The sequence below is a fragment of the Poecilia reticulata genome, chromosome 7 (genome assembly GCF_904066995.2).
Source record: "Poecilia reticulata chromosome 7, P_reticulata-male-v2, whole genome shotgun sequence".
NCBI classification, from domain to species: domain Eukaryota; kingdom Metazoa; phylum Chordata; class Actinopteri; order Cyprinodontiformes; family Poeciliidae; genus Poecilia; species Poecilia reticulata.
The window spans coordinates 13,826,367-13,851,608 of NC_088836.1; the positions used below are offsets into that span (position 1 = coordinate 13,826,367).

The following is a 25,242-nucleotide window of genomic DNA, read 5'->3' on the forward strand; positions in this document are numbered from 1 at the left end:
TTATTGTGAAACAGAACAATGAGTCTCAAAAGATTTTCGATGAGATATGGAAAAATATTTAAGTAAAAATGAACAGACATTTGATAGGGGACAGGCTGGTGCTCCGTCAACTGATGGCGAAGGTCATGTAGTGAGTTAATCTGGACCTGTAGTTCACCCAGCAAAAACATAAAATCTTGCTAACCATAGAAATTAATTTGTTTTACCGCATCTGAAAGTGCACAGAAATCAATAATACTTTTGTTACATTAGACTTAAAAAAAGAAAAACAACCATAAAAATCCACTGTGTTCTGGATTAAGCCAGACTGTCAGAACAACAGGATAAGTAAGGTTGAAGACTTCAGATGTAAAGAATCTCAAACAGAGCTATATTTGTCCCGTACTTAAGTGGACTTATTTTATTTCCTCCCTGGAAAAGATGAATAAAAAGTCTTATTCTATTGCAGTAGCATAATCTAGTTGCACCCAATATGACCAATCCAACCTTCAGCTGGGTTGTTTTTATTAGGTGCTATTTAAAGTGATAGGATAGGAAAAATCTCTTTCAGAAAATTATTGTACCAGTAGTGATTTCACAATGGGCAAAATTAACATGCTTTCAAGTATTTGAGGGATGTAAAATATATATTTCTATATGCAATATCTTAGTGAAACAAAGTTCTGCAGTCTGAGATAGAAAAAGAATCTGTAAATCATTATTGATCCGAAACATTGATCTGAATGTTAGCCTTACTGAAATAAATAAATTCAGATTCCTATTTTGGGAGGGTTAAGTGTTTTCCATTTTGGATTTTTTGAGCGACTGTTATCAGAATATGGGTCACTTTTTAGTCAAGTTTAACGAAAAGGAGCAACCATAACTATTTCTGAGTAAGCGCTGCAGATTTATCTGGTTTACCATTTTTTTCCATATTACTTTCTTTCAGTCATAAATTCTAGTAAATTATCGTCTCAAAAAAATGCAAAGCTGAGAATGAAGACGTTTTCTTTATTTTGATGACGGCATTTGACAAAATAGTGTTTGTTGCTTGTTTCATAATTGCTTCTTGTGTTACGTTTGTTATCATGTAAAGCAATTTGAACTTTATTGTTGCTGAGCTGTGCTGTTCAAATAAACTTCATTTGACAAAGAAAAAAACAAAAACAAAGCAGACATCACACATTCTGCTAATGCAGTTTGCAATTTTCTTTTTTTATTGTTGCCTCATTCACTAAACAGTTCAGTGGTGCAAGATTACCGTACACAGAGTTAGGATATCTGCATGACACATCTATGCTATACAGCGGATGGATTATAATTATTACAAATACAGTAAACATATTTACAGTTTAGTTCAAGCTCCGTACAACATAGATATTTACAAAATAAGTATGAAAATGAAACCAGTCTGACAAATAATGTACAGCGGTAAAATGTTCATGTCTTGTCCTTTTATTCTTAATGCACGAATCCCAAAGATACTGTCAGAGGGGGGCTGATGGAGATATCAGGACTAGTTTTGTTTGAAAGGCATCAACGGAAAAAAAAAAAAAGTCACATTAAAGAGTTCTATCATAATTTTAGTCTATAGCTACGATGTGTTATATTCCCTGATATTAGATTAAATAAACTAATAAAAATAACCTTTTATTAAGATTTCAGACACCTGGCCACCGTGCGTCGTTAGCAAATATCTCTTCAAAAGACGAGAGCAGACACGTGAACCGCTTTCTGGTAAAGAGGAAGCACTAATGTAACTCGCCTCCATGCGGAAAAAAAAACAAAAAAAGGTGCAGTGGGTCACATCTTAGGTCCCTTTTAAAGAAATGGTGAAAAACGACAAAAACCAAACACCCCAGGTCCTACATTCAACTCTCTCTCACAGTTCAGGCTGCCAAACCTTCATTTGGTTCATTATGAGCAGAACAACTAAACCACACAGACTTCACTTGATCAGTTAGTTGAACCTTTTATTAATATGTGCAAAGAGCTGCAAACTAATATGTACATTTTTTTTTAAACGATAAACAAATAATCCATAATAATATACTTCTGAAAATTACCCGCTTGGGGTGAAAATGTTTGCTCTGATGTTATTCCATATGAAAAAGCAGCACTTTTCCCCCCTGCCATCTCCTAATGAATGCATAGACGCACGGTTTATATTCTACGATGGGTTCTTTAAGCACTCCCTGACCAGCAGGTTTCCTGACCTGTGATCAGAGATTTAATTATCGCAGGCACCTCCGTTTCTGCTCTTGTGTCAGCGGGCAAACTGCTGGTTGGTAGGCCAGAGTTTAACTACGCCCTTCTGCGCAGAGACGGAGGCACCAAGCAAACATCCTCACCAACAACAAAAACAAAAAAACCCTTTCTCCACGTCGTCCCTTTCATCTTTTCATCCAGTGTAGCTCTGATATGTGCTCTCGTTCTTGTTCCTGAAGCTCGGATATAATCCTGCTGTTACCTGACCTTGCTATAGATGCGAGTTAATGTGCAAAAACAAAACGTGCAACACCAATAAATGCTGGTTTAAAAAAAATTAAATAAGTAAATGCCCTTTTTTTTACATTTCAAATAAAATAAAAAAACTTTGAGAAATAAAAATTATTTTAAAAAGAAGGGGGGGAAAAAAGAGTTAGATGGGTTGGAGAAGTTTCAATTCAGGAAGCTGAACAGAAAATGAAGAAGTGGTCATGTTTGTTGGTGCTGAAATAGACAAAACTTCATTTTAGAAGTTTTTCCCAACGAGGGGAACGTTTCATCATCATCCTCTTCCTCCTCCTCAGGCTGTGTCTGAGCAGCTTCATCACCTCGTTTAACTCTCGCAACCCAGCAACTTCTTCACTTCTAATCGCATCTTTAGTTTCATACACATACGTGACAGTGGGGTAAGAAAGTTTGGGTTTATGTTAGCTGTAGAAGCAGAAAGAACAGCCTAACAACAGCCTAACTCTGAGTATTGCAGTGTTTTAAGCAATGAGCTGTTCTCTCTCTCTCTTATTTCTCTCTCTCTCTCATTTCTCTCTCTCTCTTATTTCTCTCCCGTATCTCCCCCCTCACGTCCTTCTTACGGTGCAACACCAAACGGAAAAATAAGTACTCCTGCAGGAACTACCCGTACAAAAGTTGTACATTTTTGCTTGTTTTTATCCAGTAAGCAAGTTTTTTTGTTTGTTTTTTTAATGTTTGCACAAATGCACGGACTGACACTGGCCACTACCTGGGAGTTGGTGTATGTACAGAGGCTGAGAGGCGGGATCCAAGCATCACGGATGATTTGGTGCCGAGGTCGACAGGAATTTAACTTTTAAGCTTGTAATTTTAAGTTTGGCTTCACAATTCTCTTCTAGATAAAAATTAAAAAAAAGGAAAGCAATACTAATAGTAAGTAATAGAGCATAACTAAGAGATCGCTTTGATACATTTGCAGATTTTTAACTTTTTTTTTTTTTTTTTTTTGCGATTTGAGTTGTTTTCAGGGAGCAAACCTGGTGTTCTCCTGGGGACTGCTGCTGCACTTCTTATCCGAGCACGTTATCGAAAACTTATTAAACTTATTATTAAACTTATTTTGGGAGACAAATAACACTGATAAGACTTTGTTTTTTGTTTTTTTTTGTTGTTTTTTTTACAGATGATTGGCAAACTGAAAATTAGTTTTTTTTGGAGAGCCGTGCACACACAAGTAGAAACTACTACGACATGCTACAAGTCAGGAAGTTCAGGAATGACGACAAAGCGGAAAGAAACCAGACCCGTCGTAAAAATTTAAAACACAAAAAAGCCGAGGGGGGGAGGAGAAGAAGAAGAGCTCAGGGTGCCAGAGGGATGGGAGGGGAGGCAAAGTTCAACGGAGCTGAAACTTTTAGTCGCATGAAAAGTAGAGACTTAAGCCACAAGTCTACTTACAAGAGGAAACCTTTAAGACTCACAATGATTAATAAGTGTTAACACTTTGTTTGATCAAAGGCTGCTCAGAGAGAGCGAGAGCCGGGGGGGTTCCTCCGCTCCGCTCAGTTCTTCATCAGGCCGCTGCGCCTCCTCGCCAGCTTCGATCTGAGGGGACGACATGTTGCGGTGAGGCAAAGGTGCAGTCATTCAAGAGGAACTGAAGACGCCATATGTAAAAGCATAGCAGTACCTTATCGTCCCTGCCAGCAGAGGGTTGAAGGCATACAGCCAGTCGTTCATGTCTTTCTCGTTGTTGGCCTGCAGAAGGATTCCTCGATGCTTTGTGCACACCGCAAACGTGTTGGGAGTCTGCAAACATCAAATGTTCATCATGAGACGCAGCTTCATCAGACCGACCGGAAAAGTTACTTTTCCGAGGTGGAGAGACTAAATAATTAGGTTTAAGCCAACGATTTTCCAAAAGAAGAAGTGGGTGCACTGATATTTGGCTGAATGAAAGAAAAGTTGAGAGAGCACTCTCCCCCCTTTAGACGCCACCTAAAAGCTCACAGTATAATTCTGGCTGGACATTTGATCACTCTTATCAGAACTAGCGGATCTCCTTTGAGTTGGTTGGTTTTCTGGCAAAGATCCTTGGTTGGTTTCGATCAAGACCGTTCCAGAATTCTTTCGATCTCGGTTCTTCGCAGTCCATGTTGACGTGACGCCAAGCTCACTGCTGGCGATGCTCGTGTTCCAGAACATTCCTGACTTGTTCCTGAACATCACTTGTCTTACATCTGAGGGTCACAGTTCAGGTCAGATGGTTGATATTTGGACAGGGTTGAGTGTTATGACAAAATAACAATCTCAAAAGGCAAACTGAAGCAGCATTAAGCTTCAGGACGTTTTATGAACCAATCCTGCCAAAGGAAGAGGCCTAAAGTCCAGATTAAATTGTGCCAGAAACTTGTTAATGGGGGTTGGGGGGTGGGGGGGGGGGGGGGAAGCATCAGGTTTCTCTGCCACCCACAGAGGGTCACTTATTCTGATAAAGAGGTCCTGATTGATGAAAACCCACAATAAAATAAGGTTCTAGTTCATAAAAATGACTGAAGCCTTATGTTGTATAATCAATCCACCCTGGAAAAAGCAGCAGCTCAAACAGATCAATGAAAGCCCGAACTTAGTATAACATTTACACTTATTATGAAACTTCTGATTCAAAGAGGCTGAAACAGACGAGCACCTTGAGCATGGCCTGCTGGTCTTCGCTGTATTCCACCTGGGCCGTGGAGAGGTTGAGGACGCCTCGCTCCACCGGGTCCTTGTCGCTGTTGTAGATGAAGACGTACGGGCGGCGAACGACCACAAAGTGCTTCACCCACGTGTTGGAGCGCGGCTCCATGAAGCTGAGGAAACCTTTCTTCGACACCACAGACCTGAAATGAAGCAAATATATAATCAATCAATCAATCAATCTTTATTCCAGACCAAAAAGGTCCATAAAAAAGGAAATAAGAGAAAAATAATAAAATAAAAATAAAATAAAATAAAAATAAATAAAAAAACATGACATTCACTGAGTCACAAATAAATGATGACACCAATGTTTCCACAATCTTGAGAAAAATCTCACTGTACTAAAAACAGGATTTACTAAAATTGCAATTATATTATTGCATGACACAGAAAATCTACACATACATCTATACATGAGATTCCTGAGCACAGCTGCGCATGTGGGAACATTATTATGTACAAACATATGGCTAGCACTGCTCCATCTAGGCACTCTGAGTAGGAGCCTCATGCCGTCATTGTAGGCCACATAAAGTTTCTGCAGGCTACTTTTGTTGTATCTTCGCCACAGATGATACAACAAAATATATATAAGTATATATAAGTATATTTTAATGACTTTGTTTTCCTAATTATTTGATCCTCTGACATCATCCAGGATGGACCTTGAAGCTGTAATAACGCCTTCCCTACACAACTAATGCAGGTCAGACAATCCAACACCATTTCAGATGAGCCGCCATCATTTATTACTAACCCCGGCCTCATTTCCTCAATATCAGGCACCAAGTTTAAGAACTCGTTCTTTCCAGCCCGAGCAAGGTAGGACATCTCCAGAGTGGGAACCATTGGGAAGTTCTCGTAGTCCGAGCAGGAGGGACTGGAGGCACGGGAGTTGTTCTCTGGTGTCCTTTAAGACCGAAAGAAAAAAGTTAATGTCAAAATTGTCCACCATATGATTTAAATGCACTCCTAATGCATTATGCTGAAAACAATTGTTTTATAAGATCTTGTTGTACGACCATCAAACTTGCTTTATTTTAGTAACTCTATTGTTGTATCGATTATTCCGACATTTAAATAGATTTAAAAAAAGAACATTCTGTCAATTTTTAATGTAAACCTTTTTTATACATTATTCAAAATACATTAAAAGATGGAAATAAATAATTCAGTTCAATTTTTAAGTAAGAAGAATAAAGAAACTAAAAATGCAATGCATTGCATTCTGTTTCATTGTTGTATTCATTTTGGTGTTTATTTTAAACATAAAAATGTGAAAATTTCAGCTGTTTCTGCTTCATTTAATAAGGCTAATGTGTTGATCAATTTTTGGATTAAGCAAAAAGTTAAATTAAACTTATTTTGGGAGACAAATAACACTGATAAGACTTTGTTTTTTGTTTTTTTTGTTGTTTTTTTTACAGATGATTGGCAAACTGAAAATTAGTTTTTTTTGGAGAGCCGTGCACACACAAGTAGAAACTACTACGACATGCTACAAGTCAGGAAGTTCAGGAATGACGACAAAGCGGAAAGAAACCAGACCCGTCGTAAAAATTTAAAACACAAAAAAGCCGAGGGGGGGAGGAGAAGAAGAAGAGCTCAGGGTGCCAGAGGGATGGGAGGGGAGGCAAAGTTCAACGGAGCTGAAACTTTTAGTCGCATAAAAAGTAGAGACTTAAGCCACAAGTCTACTTACAAGAGGAAACCTTTAAGACTCACAATGATTAATAAGTGTTAACACTTTGTTTGATCAAAGGCTGCTCAGAGAGAGCTGCTCGATTAATAATTAGACAGCAAAAGGAGCTGATAAGAGATTTTCTTTTAACAGAATTTGAACCAGGTGAAGCTAAAACTACACCACTCAAACGTTTTTGAGTATAACACAATAACAGAGAAAAGGCTTTCTCTTTGTATCTTAAATGCAAACTGCGTATAGTTTTTGTTTACATCTATTTCGTAAATGGTAAAACTAGCTGGAGAAAATAAAAATCAAAACAGCTAATATCCACATCCTCCGTGGCTAATAATGCCCCAAGACAAGGAGAACATTATTACTTTTGGTCTAAGGAGCTGCAGCGGGAGTCAGCCAGGGAGGGGCAGGTGGAGGAGGGCGTGAGGGTGGCGCTGCTTAAGCTGGTCACCGATGGGTCTCGTCCGATGGGCGAGATGTCAGACAGCTGGAGAGGAAGGCAAAACGTTACCAGTGTTTACCCGGTCAAACGTGACCGGAGCGAGGAAAACATCCGCATCGTTTCTCACCTTGCAGTCGCTGATGCTGTTCACCACCTGGCTGTAGTCGCTGTTGAAGGTGTGCGTCAGCAGGCGCAGACACTGCAACACAACATCCGTCAGCTCCAGGAAGCTCAGAAATCGCCGGCGTGCTTTCCGGCCGCGTGTGAGATTTCTCCTCACCTTGGAGGCGAGCTCCTTCTCGCGGTCCACCAGGCTCTCGATGTCCGCCGAGTCGTAGCCGCTGCTCTCGCTGGGCGTGATGGCGCTCTCGCAAGTGGCGCTGGAGATCTGAGAGGAGATGGAGGTGGAGGTGGACAGGGTCCCCGAGCTCATGCTGGGGGACAGAGACTCGCTCAGGGACTTGGCGGTGGGAGTCGTTCCCACCGGAGGCGCCTCTCCCAGCTTCTCCCTCAGCAGGAGGAGGTGACGGGTCTTCTCCACCTGAGGGGAGGTACAAGTTCTTTTATTTTTACATCATCAGGAGTTATTCGAGCTGCAGGTTTTCACAGCAGCAAAAGAACATGACACAGAAAGGGAACTGAGCCTGTCTCAATGAGCAGTTAACCGCGTGATAAATTAAACTGAACTTGGTAACTTTCCATTGTGATGATTAATATTTTTTTGAAGGGCAGTTTTGCTTTACAGAGACTTCATAATTCATTTTATTTATGGCTTTGCTTATATACAGGTTGTTATTTCAGTTTTATGTTTTGTTGTTGGTTGTTGTGTTTTACTTTGGATATTTAAAATGTCTTCTAGTTGCAGCGTTAAGTAGGGGTGCGCCGATAAATCCACCCCGATTTCCTTAATTTTGGGAGATCGGCGATCATTCGATACTTGCATGTGGAGCCGATCACATCCACCAATTTGATCTACTTTGGCAAAGGTCTGAAAATCAGCCACTGCCCTCTTTTGCTCTGCTATGACAGAGGTTTGACCGACAGACCCACGGTCATGTCTGCACGTTTACTTTTTGCTATATTTGGAAACATTTCAGACAAAAATAAATAAATAAATAATTTTTCCTTTTAAAGATTGGTCTTTAGCGACCATATGGAAAACTGCAATAGGTGCACCCCAAATGTAAAGTGCTCTTTACAAAATTAAACTTAATTGGTCTTTGAAGTTGCAATATTATTCTATTATCAATATATTACTTGAAAATGAACTCAAAACATTGCTCTGGCACATTATCGTGTATTGCAATAATTAGTGGGACAATTTATAGTCCAGCTAAATTTGAGCTGGACGATAAACACTCTGTTCTCTTTCACATAGGGTCAATATAATATTCCTGCCAGTGATTTTTTATTTATCTTTTTGACCAACTGGTTTATAAGAGTCTAGCATCCAACCTTCCTATGAGTAAGTTTAAAATGATTTGAAACGTATTGTGAATGTCAAATCTGATTTCCAAGTTCCCACCTCATGTAGCTGCTCGAGTTTCTCCAGCTCCCACTGGTGCTCCAGGATCAAACTGTCCCCTCTGGGCCTCCATCCGGCCAGGTTCTCCTCCCCTCGCACATAGGCCACCGAAGTGTCCAGAACCTTCCTCCTCCTCCGCTGCATCCCTGCGCAGGAGAACCCGGCTTGTCAACACAAAAAGTGTAAAAGCAACTATTCAGATGTTTCTTTGAAATCGTTTTCTCCTCGTTTACCAGGGCTTCCAGTGTCAGACATCTTGCACAGGCTGAGCTCATAGATGCCGGTGACGCGATTGCTGCAACAAAGCAGCAAAAGAATATATTAATTAAATGAAAAGTTCTGCCAAAAGAGTATGAGGCGTGGTAATAATTGGAGATTGATTTCAGCTTGAACAGACTTCACATGATTGTATGGTCAAGAACCAAAAGAATACAATCTATTTTATGGTCAACGAACACACCATACCTAAATGCAACCGGGGCTTTGGTGACCACATTTAGACTTAGCTTTAAGACTTAAAGCTAAGTCTTAAAGTTAGCTATTCAAAGTACCAGAGAAGAACTTAAAATAATTAATACACAAGAAGAATTAAAGGAGTACGAAGCTGGTTTTCTGCTGTTTGTTAAAACTACTTTTATGCTTCAGACCAGCGGATAACAGAAATACCGAATGTTTTACAGCAACATTCTCCCTCAGTAATGGAAATGCTGGATGTAGAAATATTTGTAGCCATCTGTAAATCTCTGAGAAGTGTCCACATTCTCAGGGGAACACACGCACATGCACACGTACACACACACACACACACACACACACACACACACACACACACACACACACACACACACACACACACACACACACACACACACACACACACACAGATGTCACTGATTACAATTACTACAGCCAATCATTTCATTTATTCTATGAAAATGTAAAACATCGATTCAAATATTTCTGTCAGAGTTTTGCACTGACAGTAAAATCATGTTTTACACTCCCGGTCAAAAAGCAAAACTTTAATCAGCAGACTAATGTAGTACGCAAAACAGAACCTCAAAACTCAGATTGGCTTTTTTATTGGAGTGCTATAAATTTTTATTAATAGATGCACCAAAGTGCATCAACCTGCAGGCTTACCAGTCAGGAGTTTTGGAGTACCCACTCCCAAAGAGGTTCCTGAGAGAACGCGGCGGGGAGATCTTGGCGTCCCGGGAGTAGAACACCATGCAGATGTCTTTGGTGATGATGGCGGGCTGGATGCAGTGGTCCAGCTGAAAAGCAGAGGTGCGAGTGAGCCAACGTCCGAGACGCAGCGAGATCGCCGTGAGACAGAGCGGAAAGACAAACCTCCAGATATGCAGACAGAGTCAAGTAGATCTTCTCTCCGTACGGAGTGACTCGGTTCAACAGGAGGGAGTTGTGCAGCGAGCTGTCCCACACGGCTTCAAAACGATAGAATGTTCTGAAGGGAAAAAATAAACAAAGGAAAGCAACAGGAGTTGAGGTTTGGGAAGTCTCGCTTGAAAAAAAGACATTTTTGATGTTGCGTTTCTCATTGTGACATGGAAGCTTGGGATTTGGCTAAAGAACTGGTGTGTGGATGTGCACAGGTCTAGACGGCTGAAAACGCTTTCATCGTGACAGGATGCGAGGACAAACACAGAGAAGACACAAAGACAAGACGAGACTCAAGGTAGGAGCTGGAACATACTGAGAATAAAGTTCAGCATGATGCAACTAAAAGCAAAGCTGCCTTTTTGAATATACTGACATGTATTCTTTTTACAAACCAATTCCTTTTCGGTGAGGTTGCATTTATCTTTGTCTACCAGCGGGGGGAGCATTTACCCACAGACAGTGACCTTACTGAATTTTAGGATACCGTATTTTCCGCACTATAATTTAAAAACTTTTTTCATATATAAGGCGCATAGAATAGACGCTTCAGTTTGGGTTGCCAATTTGTTCCATACTTTATTATTACACATCCACATCTGTAAAGAAATGGTCCCGAGTACTTTATACAGTAGGCTGTCCCAGTCGTTGTTTCACTCACGGTGTTGGTGTTGTGATATTGTGCCCAACTGCTTTCTGGGTAACACAGACCAACCGACACGCTGCCGCCGCAGTCTCTGTCTCTCTTCCCCCGCCCCCCAGCCCCACCTGGCTTTAAATGTATTATCAAACTTTATTAACAAACCAGCATTCTGACAACTATCCCAGCATGCACTGCGCACTTCTTCTTCTGCGGGGAAAATTAAATCGGCGGCTGCTTACCGTAGTTGCTAGACCTGTTGTGGCTCAATATTGGTTCATATATAAGGCGCACCGGGTTATAAGGCGCACTTTCGCCTTTTGAGGAAATTGAAGGTTTTTAGGTGCACCTCATAGTGTGGAAAATACGGTAATTAACAAAACAAAAAACTTGAATCAAATTGAAAGTAGGTCAACTCACGACTTTTGTTTATACTAAAGTCACAAACTTCTAAATGTATAAAAGTAGTACTGATCAGGGTGCCTTTGCATTTGGATCGCCTTTGTCCATCAACATTTTGAGAGTTTTAGGAAATTAATGGTAATGAAACAAAGACATATCTTATGCAACAAGCAGGGAAGGGGCTCAGGAACCAAAAATCTACTAAACTTATTTCTAAGAGTCTACAGGTTCTAAAAGAGAGACATAAAGGTCCTTCATTGAAGGCCTTATGCTCTCTGATGAATGGTACCTATCAATATCCTTATCAATAGAAAGCCTGAGGACAATCAAGAGTCCAGCAGCAGCAGGAGGAAAGAGTGTACAGAATAAAAAGAGAAGCACAAAGAGTCAGGCAACAGAAACAATAAAGCACATCAACAACTGTAAATAAAAAACAAACAACAGGAAGCTCATGCAATGAATTCATTTTACCCTCAGAAACTATAAAGACAAGAACATTTTCACATATTTTCAACACCAAAACATGAAAAGCCTACACAACAAAAACAACAAACAGATGGATTGTCAGGTTTAGAGTTCATCAGAGCGAAAGTAACTCTCAGAGTCCAGTCCACGTACCTGTTGGTGTTGTGGGATGACTTGATGTTCTTGGCAGAAATGATGTTCAGGGACAGGACAGCGTCGGCTGCGCTGTCGTCCACCTCGGCCTTGTTCCTGATACGACCTGATGGAGATACAACGGCATGACGCGTCAATACGGTCACTGAGACTTTTTCTAGTCAGCAATAAAAATAAAAACCACACAACTCTACAAGCATCTGGTCAGAGTCCAGAGGCTGCATGTGAAAAATGTGAAATGTAATTATTTGGTCCATCTGCAGCAGCTGCAGTGTATAAAAAGCTTAGAAAGAGAAGCTGCCTTAAGCAAAACAGAAGCCTCTCTTCCCCTCCCATAGGTGTGCGTGGTATATTCACAGTAAAGCCTCTTCTACAGGGTTTACCCTCACGTTTTTTACCCCGCGTTACCGTCTAGTTTCCATTGGATCGAGTGAAGCTCACGGACAGATGGCTCACCTACAACCAGCTCACGAACATCCTTCCAGTGGAGCTCGCTGCCCTTCTCGTGTATAAGAGTCACTGTGATCCTCCGCTGGATCCCCTGCAGAAAAGATGAAGAGGAGATCAAGATTACGACATAAAAACCACGGCAACAGAAACAACTTGTACGTCAGTATTATTACAGATAGACAAGTCTTTGTCTTCTGAGTTTTGGGGAGTGGGAAATGTTGTAACCTTACCTGGTGCAGAAGGTAGGTGCCATGGCAGGGCAATCCGGCACTGTGATCCACGATAGCCGGGATGTACCTGTGTGTGTGGACAAAACCAGGTTAGATTTTATCAATGGGCTTCCATGCATTTTTAGAGGCTGGATTCATCCCTGTGGGAACGGTGCAAAGAGACACACTCACTCTCCGGTCGGCTCCAGCTCGCTTATCTCGAACCAGACGAGCAGGTCGTACTTGCTGACGCAATGACCCAGGTTAGACTTGGTGATGGTGTTCAGCTTGGTGGCTGGAACTATTAAAAAAACACAAACATCCATCAGCTAAGTATTTTAAATTCGACATTTCAGTGAATTTCAGTGTTTAATACCAGACAACGTTTTATGTGTCGTATGTGCGCATTGCTGAGTCTAGTGGATTACACAGGGCTTTGCAAAGGTAAAAAAGCTTTTTAGTTTTTGCCACAGCCCAACTGTAGGCTTCAATGTGTTTTATTTGGACATTGTGATAGAAAACAACAACGTGAAGATACATTTTTACAAATGAAAATATGAAAACTGTAAAGGTGTATTTGAATTTTTTCCTCATTTAATTAGTAAATAAAGTCGCTTGCGATTTAATCCAGAGGGTCGTTAGAGAACATTAGTGAACATGAAGACCGAGACACTCAGGCATCAGGTCAGGGACAAAGAAAACCAGTGAATCACCCTGAACCCACAAATCCCACAGTAAAACAGAGGTGGCAGCATCATGCTATGGGGACGCTGTTCGGTCTGTGTGCGATTCTTCAAGAAAACCTGGGAGAGGTTAAAACTATTTGAGCCTCAACATGCATCCAAGCTACAATGGAACTCTGTAGATCAAAGTGTATCGATGTGCGAGATTGGCCTAGTCAAAGTCCAGACCTATAATCCAATTGAGTCTGTGGCAAGAGATGGAAAGAGATCATCACAGATGCCACTCATCTAATCTGACTGAGCCTGAGATTCCTTACAAAGAAGAACTGTTTATACATGTGACAAAGAATTTACAAGTAGAAATGCATGCCACACTTTTCAGATTTTGATTAGTAACAGGTTTTTTGTTTTTTTTGAAAACCCACATATTGTTGTTCTTCATTTTACTGAAGTGTTTCGTTGCAGCATCACAAATGTGAGAAATCAATGAGTGCGAATGTTTTTGCAAGGGCCTGACTGAAAGGTGGAGACGATGTGAGGAGTTAAATCACAGATTACACCAATGCTGACCGCTCCCTGCTGTCTGACACTTCAGCAGGATTATTATGCTGATGAAACCAGCTAATCTCCCATTCGCACATTCATTTCTGTTATATATATAGCTTGAAACAATTCAGCTGCCCTCCGTAGTCTAACCAGCTGTCTTTTGCGATTAATTGTCGCTTCACAACTTGGGACACAATTAAAATTTCTGCAAATATGAGACATCTACTGGAAGGTAGGAGCTCCGGTCAGTCTAAGCAGCAAGGGGAGGTTTGAGCTGAGCCGTCGGGACCCAAACGTGATCACTGCAGTGCTCTGGTGTGCACCTGCAGGCGTGGAGCAGCACAAGAACAAAGCGCTAGTCTAATCACAAAACAGTATCTAGTGGGTTGGGGGGGCATCTAATGCCTCAACCGCTACCGAGTCCTGTGTACCAACCGTGGTGCTTAGGCACAGTGAACACGGGGTCGTGGAGCGCTGAGAGGAAGGGGAAGTGCGAGAGCTGGTCAGCCTCGTCCTCCAGGCTGGCCACGGCGGAGGAGGCGAGGGCGTTGGCGTGCTCAGATATCGTGTCCAGCACTTTGCCGTTAACATAGCCGCTCACGAGGTAACGGATCAACTCGATCTTACGGGTGTGGTCTGGGTGGGTGATGTGTGTGTGTTTGTGTGTGGACAGCAGAAAAGATGGGTGAATAGATGTGTGGAGGAAAAAAGAAGAGTGGGGGAGGGGTGGCAGGACAGAGTTGGGTAAGAGGATTATAGAGATTGTAGAAAAATGATTTAATAAGACAAAAAAAGATCCAAAGGAAGCGAGAAATGAAAAAAGGACACGTGACGTATGGTTACATAACAAAGTCAAAGATACGGGGAAGTGACGGTGACAGAACATTTCACTGTATCGCGGCGTTGTGACGATTTGTTACCTGGTTTGGACAAAGGCATGGGGATGGGGTAGTATTTCCGTGACGGTGTTGGAGGACTGTTCAACACAGAAAGAAAGGAAATATGTATTTTAGTGCAAAATGTGTCTTCAATGAAGTCACATTTTTTTATTTGTATTTAATACAATAGGCCATCAGAAAATAGTTCCCTGCGTGGATAATTTGTAAACAACATTTTGCTACAAGCCCTGAGGTTCACCTTTTCTCCCTTCAAGTGATTTTTAAAGACACTTTATTTCAGGGTATCAGAATAAGAAGAGGTTCTAGATTCAAATGTATGGCAAACTTTTCAGAAATTCATCTGTAAAATTCTTATTTTTAAAATCATGTCTCCTTTTCCTCCATTTACACAATAATTAATCACTGTGTTTAATCTAAAATGCAAATAAATCAGAAGTTTGCTTTTCTTATGCGACAACATGAGGAAAAAGAAAAAGATACTTTTGAAGGCACTGTATTCTACATTTCTGTAGAAGGTATTTTTCTAAAAGCTACCAACCTGATCAGGTCCTGGCCGTGGATGTGCAGCGGGTGCTGCTGATAGTGGCCGAACACCTCAAACACAATGGGCTTGTTCTTAATGTACTCAATAAAAGACTCCGTGACCTCCACTGAAACCTGCAAAGAAAAAAGGAAAAGAATTATTTAGTTTCTGGTCAAAAGGAACGGTTCAATTGAAGGAATGACGTCCACATGTCTGTACTCACGTTCTGGACGTGGTAGAAACCCAGCGGAGCTCCTTTGCCGGTGTTCTTCAGCGGCTCGGTGGAGAAAGCCTCATCGTGGCGATGGAGAAAACTGAAGCAAAACGTGAACACAAGTCAGAGTGGTTCAATTAATTACATTTACGCACAAACGTGTAACGCTGTTGCAGTTTCCCTAAGCCGAAGGCTTCGTGAAGCATAGCAAACCGTTATTTCAGGCGACCTAAATGGCGCCGCTCTCATTTTTGAAGAATGTCGACTCACTTGAACTGGCAAAAGATGTCGGCGTACTCAGGTGGGACGCCGCTGGCCTGGAGGACGGTCACGCGGAAGGTGAAGATGCTCCCCACCTCTAGCTGGCCTGCCAGACCCTCACTGTGACTCAGCTTGGTGTCTGGGACGTTGCCCAGCTTCAGGTCTGAGGAGAACAACAGGGTCAGTTAAAAATGACCAAAACAAAAAAAAAACTTACAGCTGCTGGCGTGTGAATTGCTCCTCTTTATTCATCACTCCTGCTGTTCACTCTTTTTTAATCTTTTGTAAAAATTTTCTCACAGCAAATAAAACCCCCTGCAATCGCCTCATTTACACGACAAAGCTCGACTTTGGATCCAGCAGGGACATCTGCCGGGCGCGTTCTCCGGCGAAGGGAAGAGAGGCTGAAGATTTACGAGTGGAGAGGTTGAAAGTCTGGCGGCCGTACCCATGTCGTTGATTCTGTTGAGCTCCTCGGAGGGTGTGATGACCTCTGAGCTCTGACCCTGACCCTCCACAATGCGCAGTTCCTCCAGGGACAAGCCGGAGCGGGTCATGACCGTAGAGGGAAAGTCATTCTGATTGGATGGATAAAAGTCGGAGGCATTAGCATATAGCTGGTCTAAAGAGGGTTTGAGTTTCTAAAGTTTCTTTACCAAGTTGGTATTTTTGGAGAAAAAAATAAAAAATAGAAATAAAGTGTCTGAGTTTCAAACGGCTTTTCATGCGACTCCAGGCAGCTCACCTTTTTGAAGTATTCATCATCAAAAGAAATCTTGGCAGTCCCCGACTGTCTAACCCCGGATCCGTAATCTGGAGCCTCCTCGTCAGCTAGAAGAGAAACAAACCCTCCTTTTATCCCGATCTGTCACAAACCTAAACTGTCAAACCACATCAAAGGGAATAAATAAAGGATCTGAGGGAATCTCTGCGTTGCCAGCACATCGGATCCCTCAGGACTCTCCCACATGCTGCCACTGGAATCTCAAAGCCAAACTTAGAGCTGCACATATTTTGTTAGTTGCTGGTAATAATCCCGGAGCATTAGAGATCTCATTAATTACTCACCAGCTATAGCCTGGACCCCCACGCGCAGGAAGCCTCGCACCTCGCCCTTTTCTGTAACTATGGCAACCCGGTGAACAAGCGGCACAGGATACAGCAGGTTGCTCAGGTACACAAAAGCTCTGAGGGAAAAAATAAAAAAAGGGAGAAGAGAAACAATGAACAACAGCAGCATCAATAACTGTAGCATTTATTTAGCAGAGGTTTAAAGATTTAACATGTTTACGACAAGTTATTAACAAATATATGCAGTAAAATATTAGTGACAACAAAGTAAATGAAAACGAAAAAAAGGCAATGTAATGAGCAAGAGCTACTTAAAATCTCTTTTTATACTTAATAGTTGCATTTTTGTGTCTCATAAAGTTTAACAGTGGAATGACTGATTAGCAGATTGTAGCAGTAAAGGCTATGAAACAGCATTTTACAGTGTTGGCCATTGGCCGCTGGTGTCACTGCCATTTCGTTTCAAAAGACATGATTTGCAATTGCAGCGCTCCTAGTTACACTCTATAACAACCTGCAGCACTTCGATGCCCAAAACCAAACCACAAGACATCCATCTGTAGAGTATCTGAAGTCAAAGTGATGCAGGGACAAACCTGCACCCATGTGTTGTCTTATTTTGATGCACCGACTCTGCTTATTGCTACGACATTATGTTTTCAGGAGGAGCTTCTCCATTTTGTACATTTTTGGTTACTCTGTGGCTGATGTTAAATAGCAAATCGACCAGTCTGCCACAGGCTGTCTTTTTACTGACCATGCATCAGTTTACATCAACTTCAGGAATATTTTTACATGTACACAATATTCTATCGTCTATTGAGTCTAGAGTAAGTAGTGCAAGGTAAGGTAGCTACGAGTTATTGTGACTGATCACATTTCAGGAGCAACCCAACAGAACCAAAATAAATGGAAACGAGGTGGCAACACAAAGTTAAGTATAATTAGGTCAGAGATTTCAACTCTTATGACTGTTTGCCTCCAAAATTACAGAAAAAAAGAAAAGAAAACTAAACTACAGAAAAAACACCTGAACGTCACTGGTTTGAGCCTATGGGTATGACGTGATACAAAATGAAAAGGTAACATGTTGGTGCAAAAGTAGGGGAACAAACTGGGCAACTTTACTTGGAGGTGTAACAGTACTCACAGTTATATGAGACCTAACTCTATTCAATGCATTTTAATTACTTAATACCTGCAAATTGTAAGATTTTTTTTGTGGTTTTGTTTTTATTTCAACTCCTAAATACACCCACTAAAGAAAGTAGATGATAAACTGTTTTCCCCAAATCGGTCAAATGACAAAACTCTGAGTTTATACATTTCAGAAATAAAATGATTTCAAAGTAACACAAACAAAAAAGAAAAAAAGGAAAATCAAACCGAAAACAAACCAAGTTTAAAAACGGAAAAAGCCAACAAAAAGAACAAGTACTTAGTTTGCTTAATCACAACAAATAGGCAGTTTTAAGAGACAGATGGGAGTTAATGCAGTCAGCAGAGTGTGGTGGTGGAGGATGAGATATCTGGCAGGAGGACGACGGCAGGAGGTGGTGCTGGCTTTTCATCATTCTTAGGAACGGAGTCCAAATTAAAAGTAGATTTTCAACAACCAACCTCAGAGCACAGAAGGATGACGAATTATGTTAAATAAAAAAAATATACTTCATTTATTTCCAGCTTCTCTGAGTCTGAGAGAAGAAAAAAACAACAACTACTATTACATTCAATTATTTTTTTAAAATAAATTATACTCTAATCTTTGATACTTCAGCTACTTTTTACTGCATTCAGCTAAAGTGAAACAAGCCAACATCAGCTCTCCTGTCCCAGCCTCTGTGAGCAGAGGAAGAGGAAACGCCCAGATCACCGACCTTCCCACCAGGATGAACCAGGGGGAGCGGTCGTAGAAGGGGTCCTGCCCATCGCTGAAGATGTCTGAGCCCTCTTCGGTGCCCGCATCCGAGCTCGTGTCGTCCACAAACGCCTCGTCGTCTATGAAGTCCGACATCTCGCTCTGGCGCTCGTCTGCCAGCTCGGTGATCTCCGAGTCGGAGGTGGAGAACGTGGGCGAGGGCGTTCGGTCGGCCAGGTGCTCGTTGACGCAGCCGTTGAAGATGGGAGAGCTGCTGGGGGATGCGAAGGTTTGGGAGCGGCAGCGAGGGTAACAGTGGAGTCAAAGAAGAGTTAAAAAAAAAAAAAAAAGCTTCAGGCGCTTTGTGAGGCATCAGTGATATCATTTCATTTTGAAAAATTCCTGCTGTTTTTCTAAGCTTTCAGGGTTCCTACACATTTTTAAATAAATATTTCAGACTTCTGGAGACTTAGCTCTCCAGAGTTCTCAGTTCTTTGCAAAACATAAAATCCTAAAGCTCACTATAGCTTTGTAAGAGATATTTCACAAGTGGATTCAAATGGGAAATCTTCACAAATAAATTAAAAGGACGGAAAGAGGAAAAAAAAAAGGACAAGTGAAAATATTTATCCAGATCTGAAAAATACTCGGATCAAATTCCAAACTGTGTAGGAACCCTGCTTTAATTCAAATAATTAAAAATAAAAAGAAAGCCTCACTTTTCACTGCATTAATTACATGCATTCATTTAAAGCAAAAGCCACAGAAAAAGCTTTTCAGTTTAGGATTCATTTCATAAAGAGCCGGCATTAAACTAATCACAGGTGCCACAGCAAATACCAGAAATGCTATTTTAAACCAATATGAATAATGGCACATTAATGGATTAGCATGTAAATCTCCTCATGTACGCCGCCTGAAAGAGGATAAAACACAAAACGCCAACATTCCCCCACCTCATCCATACCCCATGTTAACATGAATTATAGGACGCATCAGGAAGAGCATGGCAACCAACAACAATACAAAGTGATGCAGAAATAAAGGGAACACAACAAATAGTCACAAAAACTCAAAATGTGACGTGGAAAAAAATAAATACACATTCAAATAAATAAAAATAAAAAAATCACAAAAACAAATAAAATGGACAAACAAATTTAAATAATGAACAAAACATCATCTGGTACAAATGACAAAACATGATGTGGGAAACATGTGATATGACTGATACATGAATCTCCAATGAGAAGTGATGGCGATGAAAAACGAAACGCATGAAGAAATCCTAAAAGCTTCAGTACAGCTTTGGGAAATGATACAGAACAAATTTTTAAACACAAATGAATAATACGATCTAATTGCTCTTTTTAAAAACAATGAAAAGTGTAGCAACACTTTTTAAGCCAGCTTAAATGTGCTCATACTGGTAACCAACTCTTCCCCTGTACTGTTTAACGAATTTGTTACAAAAGCAAAAGAAAAAAAAAAAAAAAGCAAGAACCAAAACTATTTAGTTGAAATGTGTAGTGTTCATATTCGGCTACAAACCTCCCCACGAGCTTAAACCAGTGGAAACGGTCGTAGAACGGGTCGTTTCCCGTCAGAGTTCCCTCTCCGTCGCCGTCCTGGTGAGCGGAGGCCATTTCTCCAGCACGGTCGTACATCTCCCTCATCTGCTCCAGCCTCTGCCTGTAAATGACCACATGCACTCAGGATTAATGGATGCAGGATGGGAATTTACAGCTCACTAAAAAAAAAACTGGAGGGGGAGAAAAACTGATGATGTACAGATGATTTGAATTTGACTATTTTCTCTGTAGAGATTAAAAAAAAGAAAAGAAAAATAGGCAAAGATAATTCAAAACGATTGATTTTTAAGATACTGTATACAAATGACTTTTTTGAAACTCATACTACAGATGCCTATATCTAATTAAGTCAGAGCAATAATCAAACAGTTTGCAACAACTGAAGTAGACGCCGCCGCGTAGTCCAACTGCACTCGTGGCTACATCATGTGTGTGCAAATTAAGGTAATTATTACTTGAGTTTCTCCAGGGACCAGTAGTGTGTAGCTCCGTTCTTCAGGTCCTGAACCTCGACAGCGACCACGGTGCGAGGGAAGGGTCTCGGGTCGCGATCCTTCTCCGGCTCTGGGGGCAGGAGCTCAGGGGGCAGCGGAGAGTACAGCGTGTCTGTCAGCAGGACGAACTGGAACTGGACCTGCGGAAGAGGGAGAATTTAGGAAGGACTTCACCCTCAACGAGTCGCTTCGGGCTCAAACTGTTACCAAAACTTGACTTTAAAACATCCAGAGAATGAAAACTCAAGATGAAAATCCTGTGTAAAGTGACTCTTCTGTAGCATCTTGCGGTTTATGTGGAGTGTAAATCCCTTTGTTTCCTGGTGGAAGGTAAACTACAGCGAACCGGCTTTAGATTTGCTCCCACTTCAATTTGTCTATGCGACAGTGGATCAATGCTGCATTCTGGATGATTTAAAAGTCAGACTAGAGCGCAGCTCCTCTACCATTTTATTTCCCCTCACCACATTCAGTCAACATTACATTAAAGTGTCACGTCCTGAGCAGGTGGATGTAAAACTATGAGGGAGATGCAACGTCTTAGCTAAATAATATCAAAGGTAAGGCATACAAAGTCCAGCAGAGTCATAATGTGTATTTTGGACTCAGTTTTCTGCTGTGACTGACTGCCAAAAACCGTTTAACTTCTAAACATCAGTGGATGCTTTTGGCTTCCCTCGTGATGCCCTGCACTGCCGGAAGACATCACACAGGTTTGGGTTTAGAAATCTAGTCGGCAGGATATGCAACTTGTCATTTCTAGTCACACAGTAGGAAGATCATTTAAAGGCTGCAAGAACGAGAGACCCCAAATTAAACATTTAATTTGATAACTGTCTTCTCATGGGACAAACCAGTCTAATTCAGTCAAATTCAATTCAATCCAAAATTGTCACAAAATTGTTTTAGACTAAAACTGCCCGTATAAAGTAGACCTACTTATTTATCCATTTTGCCTGATCGAGCAATAAGTATTAAGAACAGGCCACAGGCTGTATTTTAGCTTTGTAACCGGATAATCCCAGAAACTCTCCGATCCAATTAAAGTTCTGACTTTGATCCACCGAGAAAAGGTTAAGGCAATACAAAGCATAAATTACCCAACAGCTCCACTCATTAAGGATGATGCACACGACTTATTTCTGCATCATAAACAATTTCCAGAACATTTAAGAAATATACCAAAACAAGGGAACCCAGGAGAAGACCCGACTTTAAATGTCAAAAACTAATTTACATTATAAATTATATGCGTTTCACCTCCAGCAGATGCAATTAACCCACATTTTCCTCAGTCTCGTCTTGCACGTCATTATGATTTCATCACCATTCTCCAACAGCTTTTGGCCTCTTGGACACAATTTATCTTTATTTATTTGAAGAATCAAAGTTTACCCAAATGACTCATTATTGGCCTGCAGAGCGGGAATGCATTACCAAATATTGCATCAGAGCAGTCCTCTGTTACTGCAGCATAACGCACATTGTCATATTCATCGTAACAAAACCTAACAGCAGCATCATTTCTCTCACTTTTTTCTTCAGCTCCACACTGATGGCGTTGGCCTCCTTCAGATACACGGCATTCCCCCACAGCTGGTCACGCAGGGAGGTGAACTGATGGTACCTCCACTTCCTGAAGGCCCACTGAGCCAGCTCGAACTCATGCTGCGTCCACGGCACTGTGGAGAACACACCGAGCAGAGGTGACATTAACATAAAGCTCACGGCGCGTTTTAAAGGCAAATTAAACCAGGAGGAAAAAAGTTCTGAAAGGTCTTTACAGAACAGTTTGGATTGTTTAAACCTCTCCACGGGTTCAGAGAACGTTAAATTAGTGGAAGAAAATCAGCATAATTCATAACGTGGAATCATGAAGGCAAATTTCCTACAAGAAATGACGGCGCAGAGACAGTAAGACCGTTTTAAAATCCAAACTGGACTATTTTTCCAATTCAGCTCCACACAATTTCTAAAAGTATCGACTTACCAACAGCAGCTGGACTTAAAACTTCAAGCAGAAGCCAGAAAGGTGTTAAAAAAATGGAAAATGAAATTAGGAAGAGCTACAGTTGTCTGACTTTTTAAGACAACTTGTAGCCGACTGGCTGAAACGTTAAAACAGTACGCCGTTTAAACATCTAGCTAACCGTTATGTTGGATTAGATTTATGAATCTATAGTCTGATCTCAATTAGTACCTTGGGTGGGAAATTAGAATGACTATTAATATGTCTTGGAATAAAAGATGACTATAGAAAAATTATATACGCACATCCCAGTAATTTAGGCTCTGGACACAGAATGTGGAAGAAAACACACAGCTCATTTATTCATACACTTTCCATTCATGGCCAATGCAGCAAAAGAAACATCTTCTTAGTACACACCTTCCTCCTCTTCCTCCTCCTCCAGCTCTGCCTCGTCGGGCGTCTCTGCGACCAGAGAGCGTGTCTCCACCTGCTTCTGGAGCTCCTGCAGTTTGCTCTCGTAAACCTGGACACCGACACACAGGGGGACATGGACAGCTGTCCATCAGCTGGACACACAGGTGAAATCAGCAGCACAATTCAGCCCAAATAACAGCCAAGGACTGATGCCAGGAGCTTCGTTGCTGAAAACTTTGATCATTTAGCCAAAGAAGATTGTCTGCAACATAGGTGTAAGGTTACATTTTTTGCATGATCTAAAATGATGGGCAAATAACATGTCAGTACACATTAAACAGCAGAATATTTCTGCACAGTGTGGAAAATATTAATAGCCTAGAAAATGTATTACTTGGAACAACAAAACACAACAACAACAAAAAAACCCATTTCCAAACCGATTAGATTTGTAAATTAGAGAGTAAAACCCATCAGCATACATTATTAAAACTTCAGATGCCAAGTGATTTTTTGTTTTTTTGTTTTGCTTCTTTAGAAGCTAAAAGGTATCATAACTCACTGGCTAATGTACCAAGTAAACAATTCACTTTCTAAAATGACGAAATGGCTTCGGTGGGAGAAGAAAAGAGCCGGGAGAAGCTGAGTCAAATGTAATCCAATGAGGGGCGCCATCATCATCATCACAATCATCATCATCATCATCAGAGAAGGCCAGGCAGCCTGTGGTCCCGATGACCTCATCTTGTTTGTTCACAGTCTTCTGGGAAAACAATGAAGCCTTTTCATCTGGTGCTGACCTCCTCGCCTCGCTGCTGAAAACTACCGACAAACCGAAACCCAAACTCTCGGCTCGACTGAGAGAAGCTGGCAGGACCGTCACCATCATAGGAAACGTCATAAATTAGATTCACACTGCGCATTCAAAGTGTTCAAATACTTTAGAAATGTAATACTTATAGGCTTTGAAAGCCAAATGTAATCCTCTTTCCAACACACATGCATTTGAGCAACACTATCAGTGTATGATAATCGCTGTCATGAGAAACAAAATGGATTTTAATGGATTACAATTCACATGAGTAGAGTACTGGACTCTGCCTTTTCAGTACTTTTTACTTCGTCTTTCACAGCTTCTAAAATATCAAGTGCTGCATCCGTCCTCATCACAGCATTTTTAAGTTACCTGAACTAAACTCTACTTCTGACACCTGTTGTTTTGTTTGGGACTTCATTACAGCCAAAACCTTCTCGAGCGAGTTTTTTTTTTTTTTTTAAATCACCTGCCATTAATGTGAGCATGTGCTGCAAAGCTTTATTATTGGCTCGTATATTTCTTTCCAACAAACTGGTTTTCTTTACATTGACATTTCCAGCAGAGTGCGTTGGCTGCTGCACCATCCTGTCCTTCAGTGTCATGTGACCTGCTTCTGCAGACTGTCCTAAAACACCCACACACACGCATCTGTCTGCACAGGGAGCAGATGAAACATAAGTTAAGTTTCTTCCCTTTCAAAGCAAAATGCTAAGTAGGTCTACCTGATTCTGAAAAACGATATGTAAAATAATAATGAACTGTGTTCATGTTTAAATCACGATTACTAAACACAAGAAATTAGTTTTTCATTTAGGTTTGCAACCAACATTGACCACCTGGATAGTCAAAACATTTTGACAAAATCAACAAATTCAGTGATTTACCTTAATCTGACTTAAATTGTTGCACTAAGAATATTATATTTACTCCCTGCCTAGATGAGGAGGTCTGGCTCCAGCTGGTGATGGACTGGAGCAGCCAGGCCTCAGGGAGACCTGTGGGTCAGGGGAGAAGCCCACGACAGACCAACTGATCGTTGAGCAGAGCAAGAACAGTATGTACTTCCCCAAGTCTCCAAAGAATTTACAGCATCACCAGAAAAAGCTGCAGAATTGTCAAGTCAAAAAAAGTCAGGAGAGGGCTATGGAGACTGATAGAGATTTTTTGGTATTATCATTTTGTTGTTACTTTAGTTCATATTCAGGTTAAAGTGTTCTCTTGTTTAAACTGTATGTGTGAACTGACCTGGAAGTCACAGCTGCCTGTTATCTTCATGTGAAACAGTTTGACCGAGATTTGAACCGGGCTCAGATCAGGGGCCAGATGTTAAATTGTTT

General features: G+C 41.1%; 1 protein-coding gene across 29 annotated transcripts in view; it reads right to left on the reverse strand.

The window, feature by feature from the left end:
- Nucleotides 1-1,173: 1,173 nt before the first annotated feature.
- The window catches only part of kif1b (kinesin family member 1B), a 67,741-nt gene continuing 43,672 nt past the window's right edge, over nt 1,174-25,242 (reverse strand). For 9 of the 29 annotated variants that reach the window (XM_081608916.1, XM_081608924.1, XM_081608925.1 and 6 more), the window contains 30 exons: nt 23,092-23,197; nt 22,977-22,994; nt 22,236-22,384; nt 20,664-20,842; nt 20,168-20,308; nt 18,636-18,890; nt 16,756-16,874; nt 16,433-16,518; nt 16,136-16,265; nt 15,697-15,850; nt 15,436-15,526; nt 15,228-15,346; nt 14,711-14,766; nt 14,226-14,426; nt 12,754-12,862; nt 12,583-12,649; nt 12,359-12,443; nt 11,903-12,008; nt 11,574-11,600; nt 10,195-10,309; nt 9,985-10,118; nt 9,075-9,136; nt 8,842-8,987; nt 7,597-7,857; nt 7,444-7,515; nt 7,240-7,361; nt 5,936-6,088; nt 5,126-5,318; nt 4,127-4,245; nt 1,174-4,041 (listed from right to left, as the gene is read on the reverse strand). In XM_081608916.1, the coding sequence (XP_081465042.1) occupies nt 3,999-4,041; nt 4,127-4,245; nt 5,126-5,318; nt 5,936-6,088; nt 7,240-7,361; nt 7,444-7,515; nt 7,597-7,857; nt 8,842-8,987; nt 9,075-9,136; nt 9,985-10,118; nt 10,195-10,309; nt 11,574-11,600; nt 11,903-12,008; nt 12,359-12,443; nt 12,583-12,649; nt 12,754-12,862; nt 14,226-14,426; nt 14,711-14,766; nt 15,228-15,346; nt 15,436-15,526; nt 15,697-15,850; nt 16,136-16,265; nt 16,433-16,518; nt 16,756-16,874; nt 18,636-18,890; nt 20,168-20,308; nt 20,664-20,842; nt 22,236-22,384; nt 22,977-22,994; nt 23,092-23,197 (3,618 nt within the window). In that variant the 3' untranslated portion in view covers nt 1,174-3,998. The remainder of the gene's footprint in view (nt 4,042-4,126; nt 4,246-5,125; nt 5,319-5,935; nt 6,089-7,239; nt 7,362-7,443; nt 7,516-7,596; nt 7,858-8,841; nt 8,988-9,074; nt 9,137-9,984; nt 10,119-10,194; nt 10,310-11,573; nt 11,601-11,902; nt 12,009-12,358; nt 12,444-12,582; nt 12,650-12,753; nt 12,863-14,225; nt 14,427-14,710; nt 14,767-15,227; nt 15,347-15,435; nt 15,527-15,696; nt 15,851-16,135; nt 16,266-16,432; nt 16,519-16,755; nt 16,875-18,635; nt 18,891-20,167; nt 20,309-20,663; nt 20,843-22,235; nt 22,385-22,976; nt 22,995-23,091; nt 23,198-25,242) is intronic. The other 20 variants (XM_081608933.1, XM_081608935.1, XM_081608934.1 and 17 more) reach the window with 15 other exon arrangements.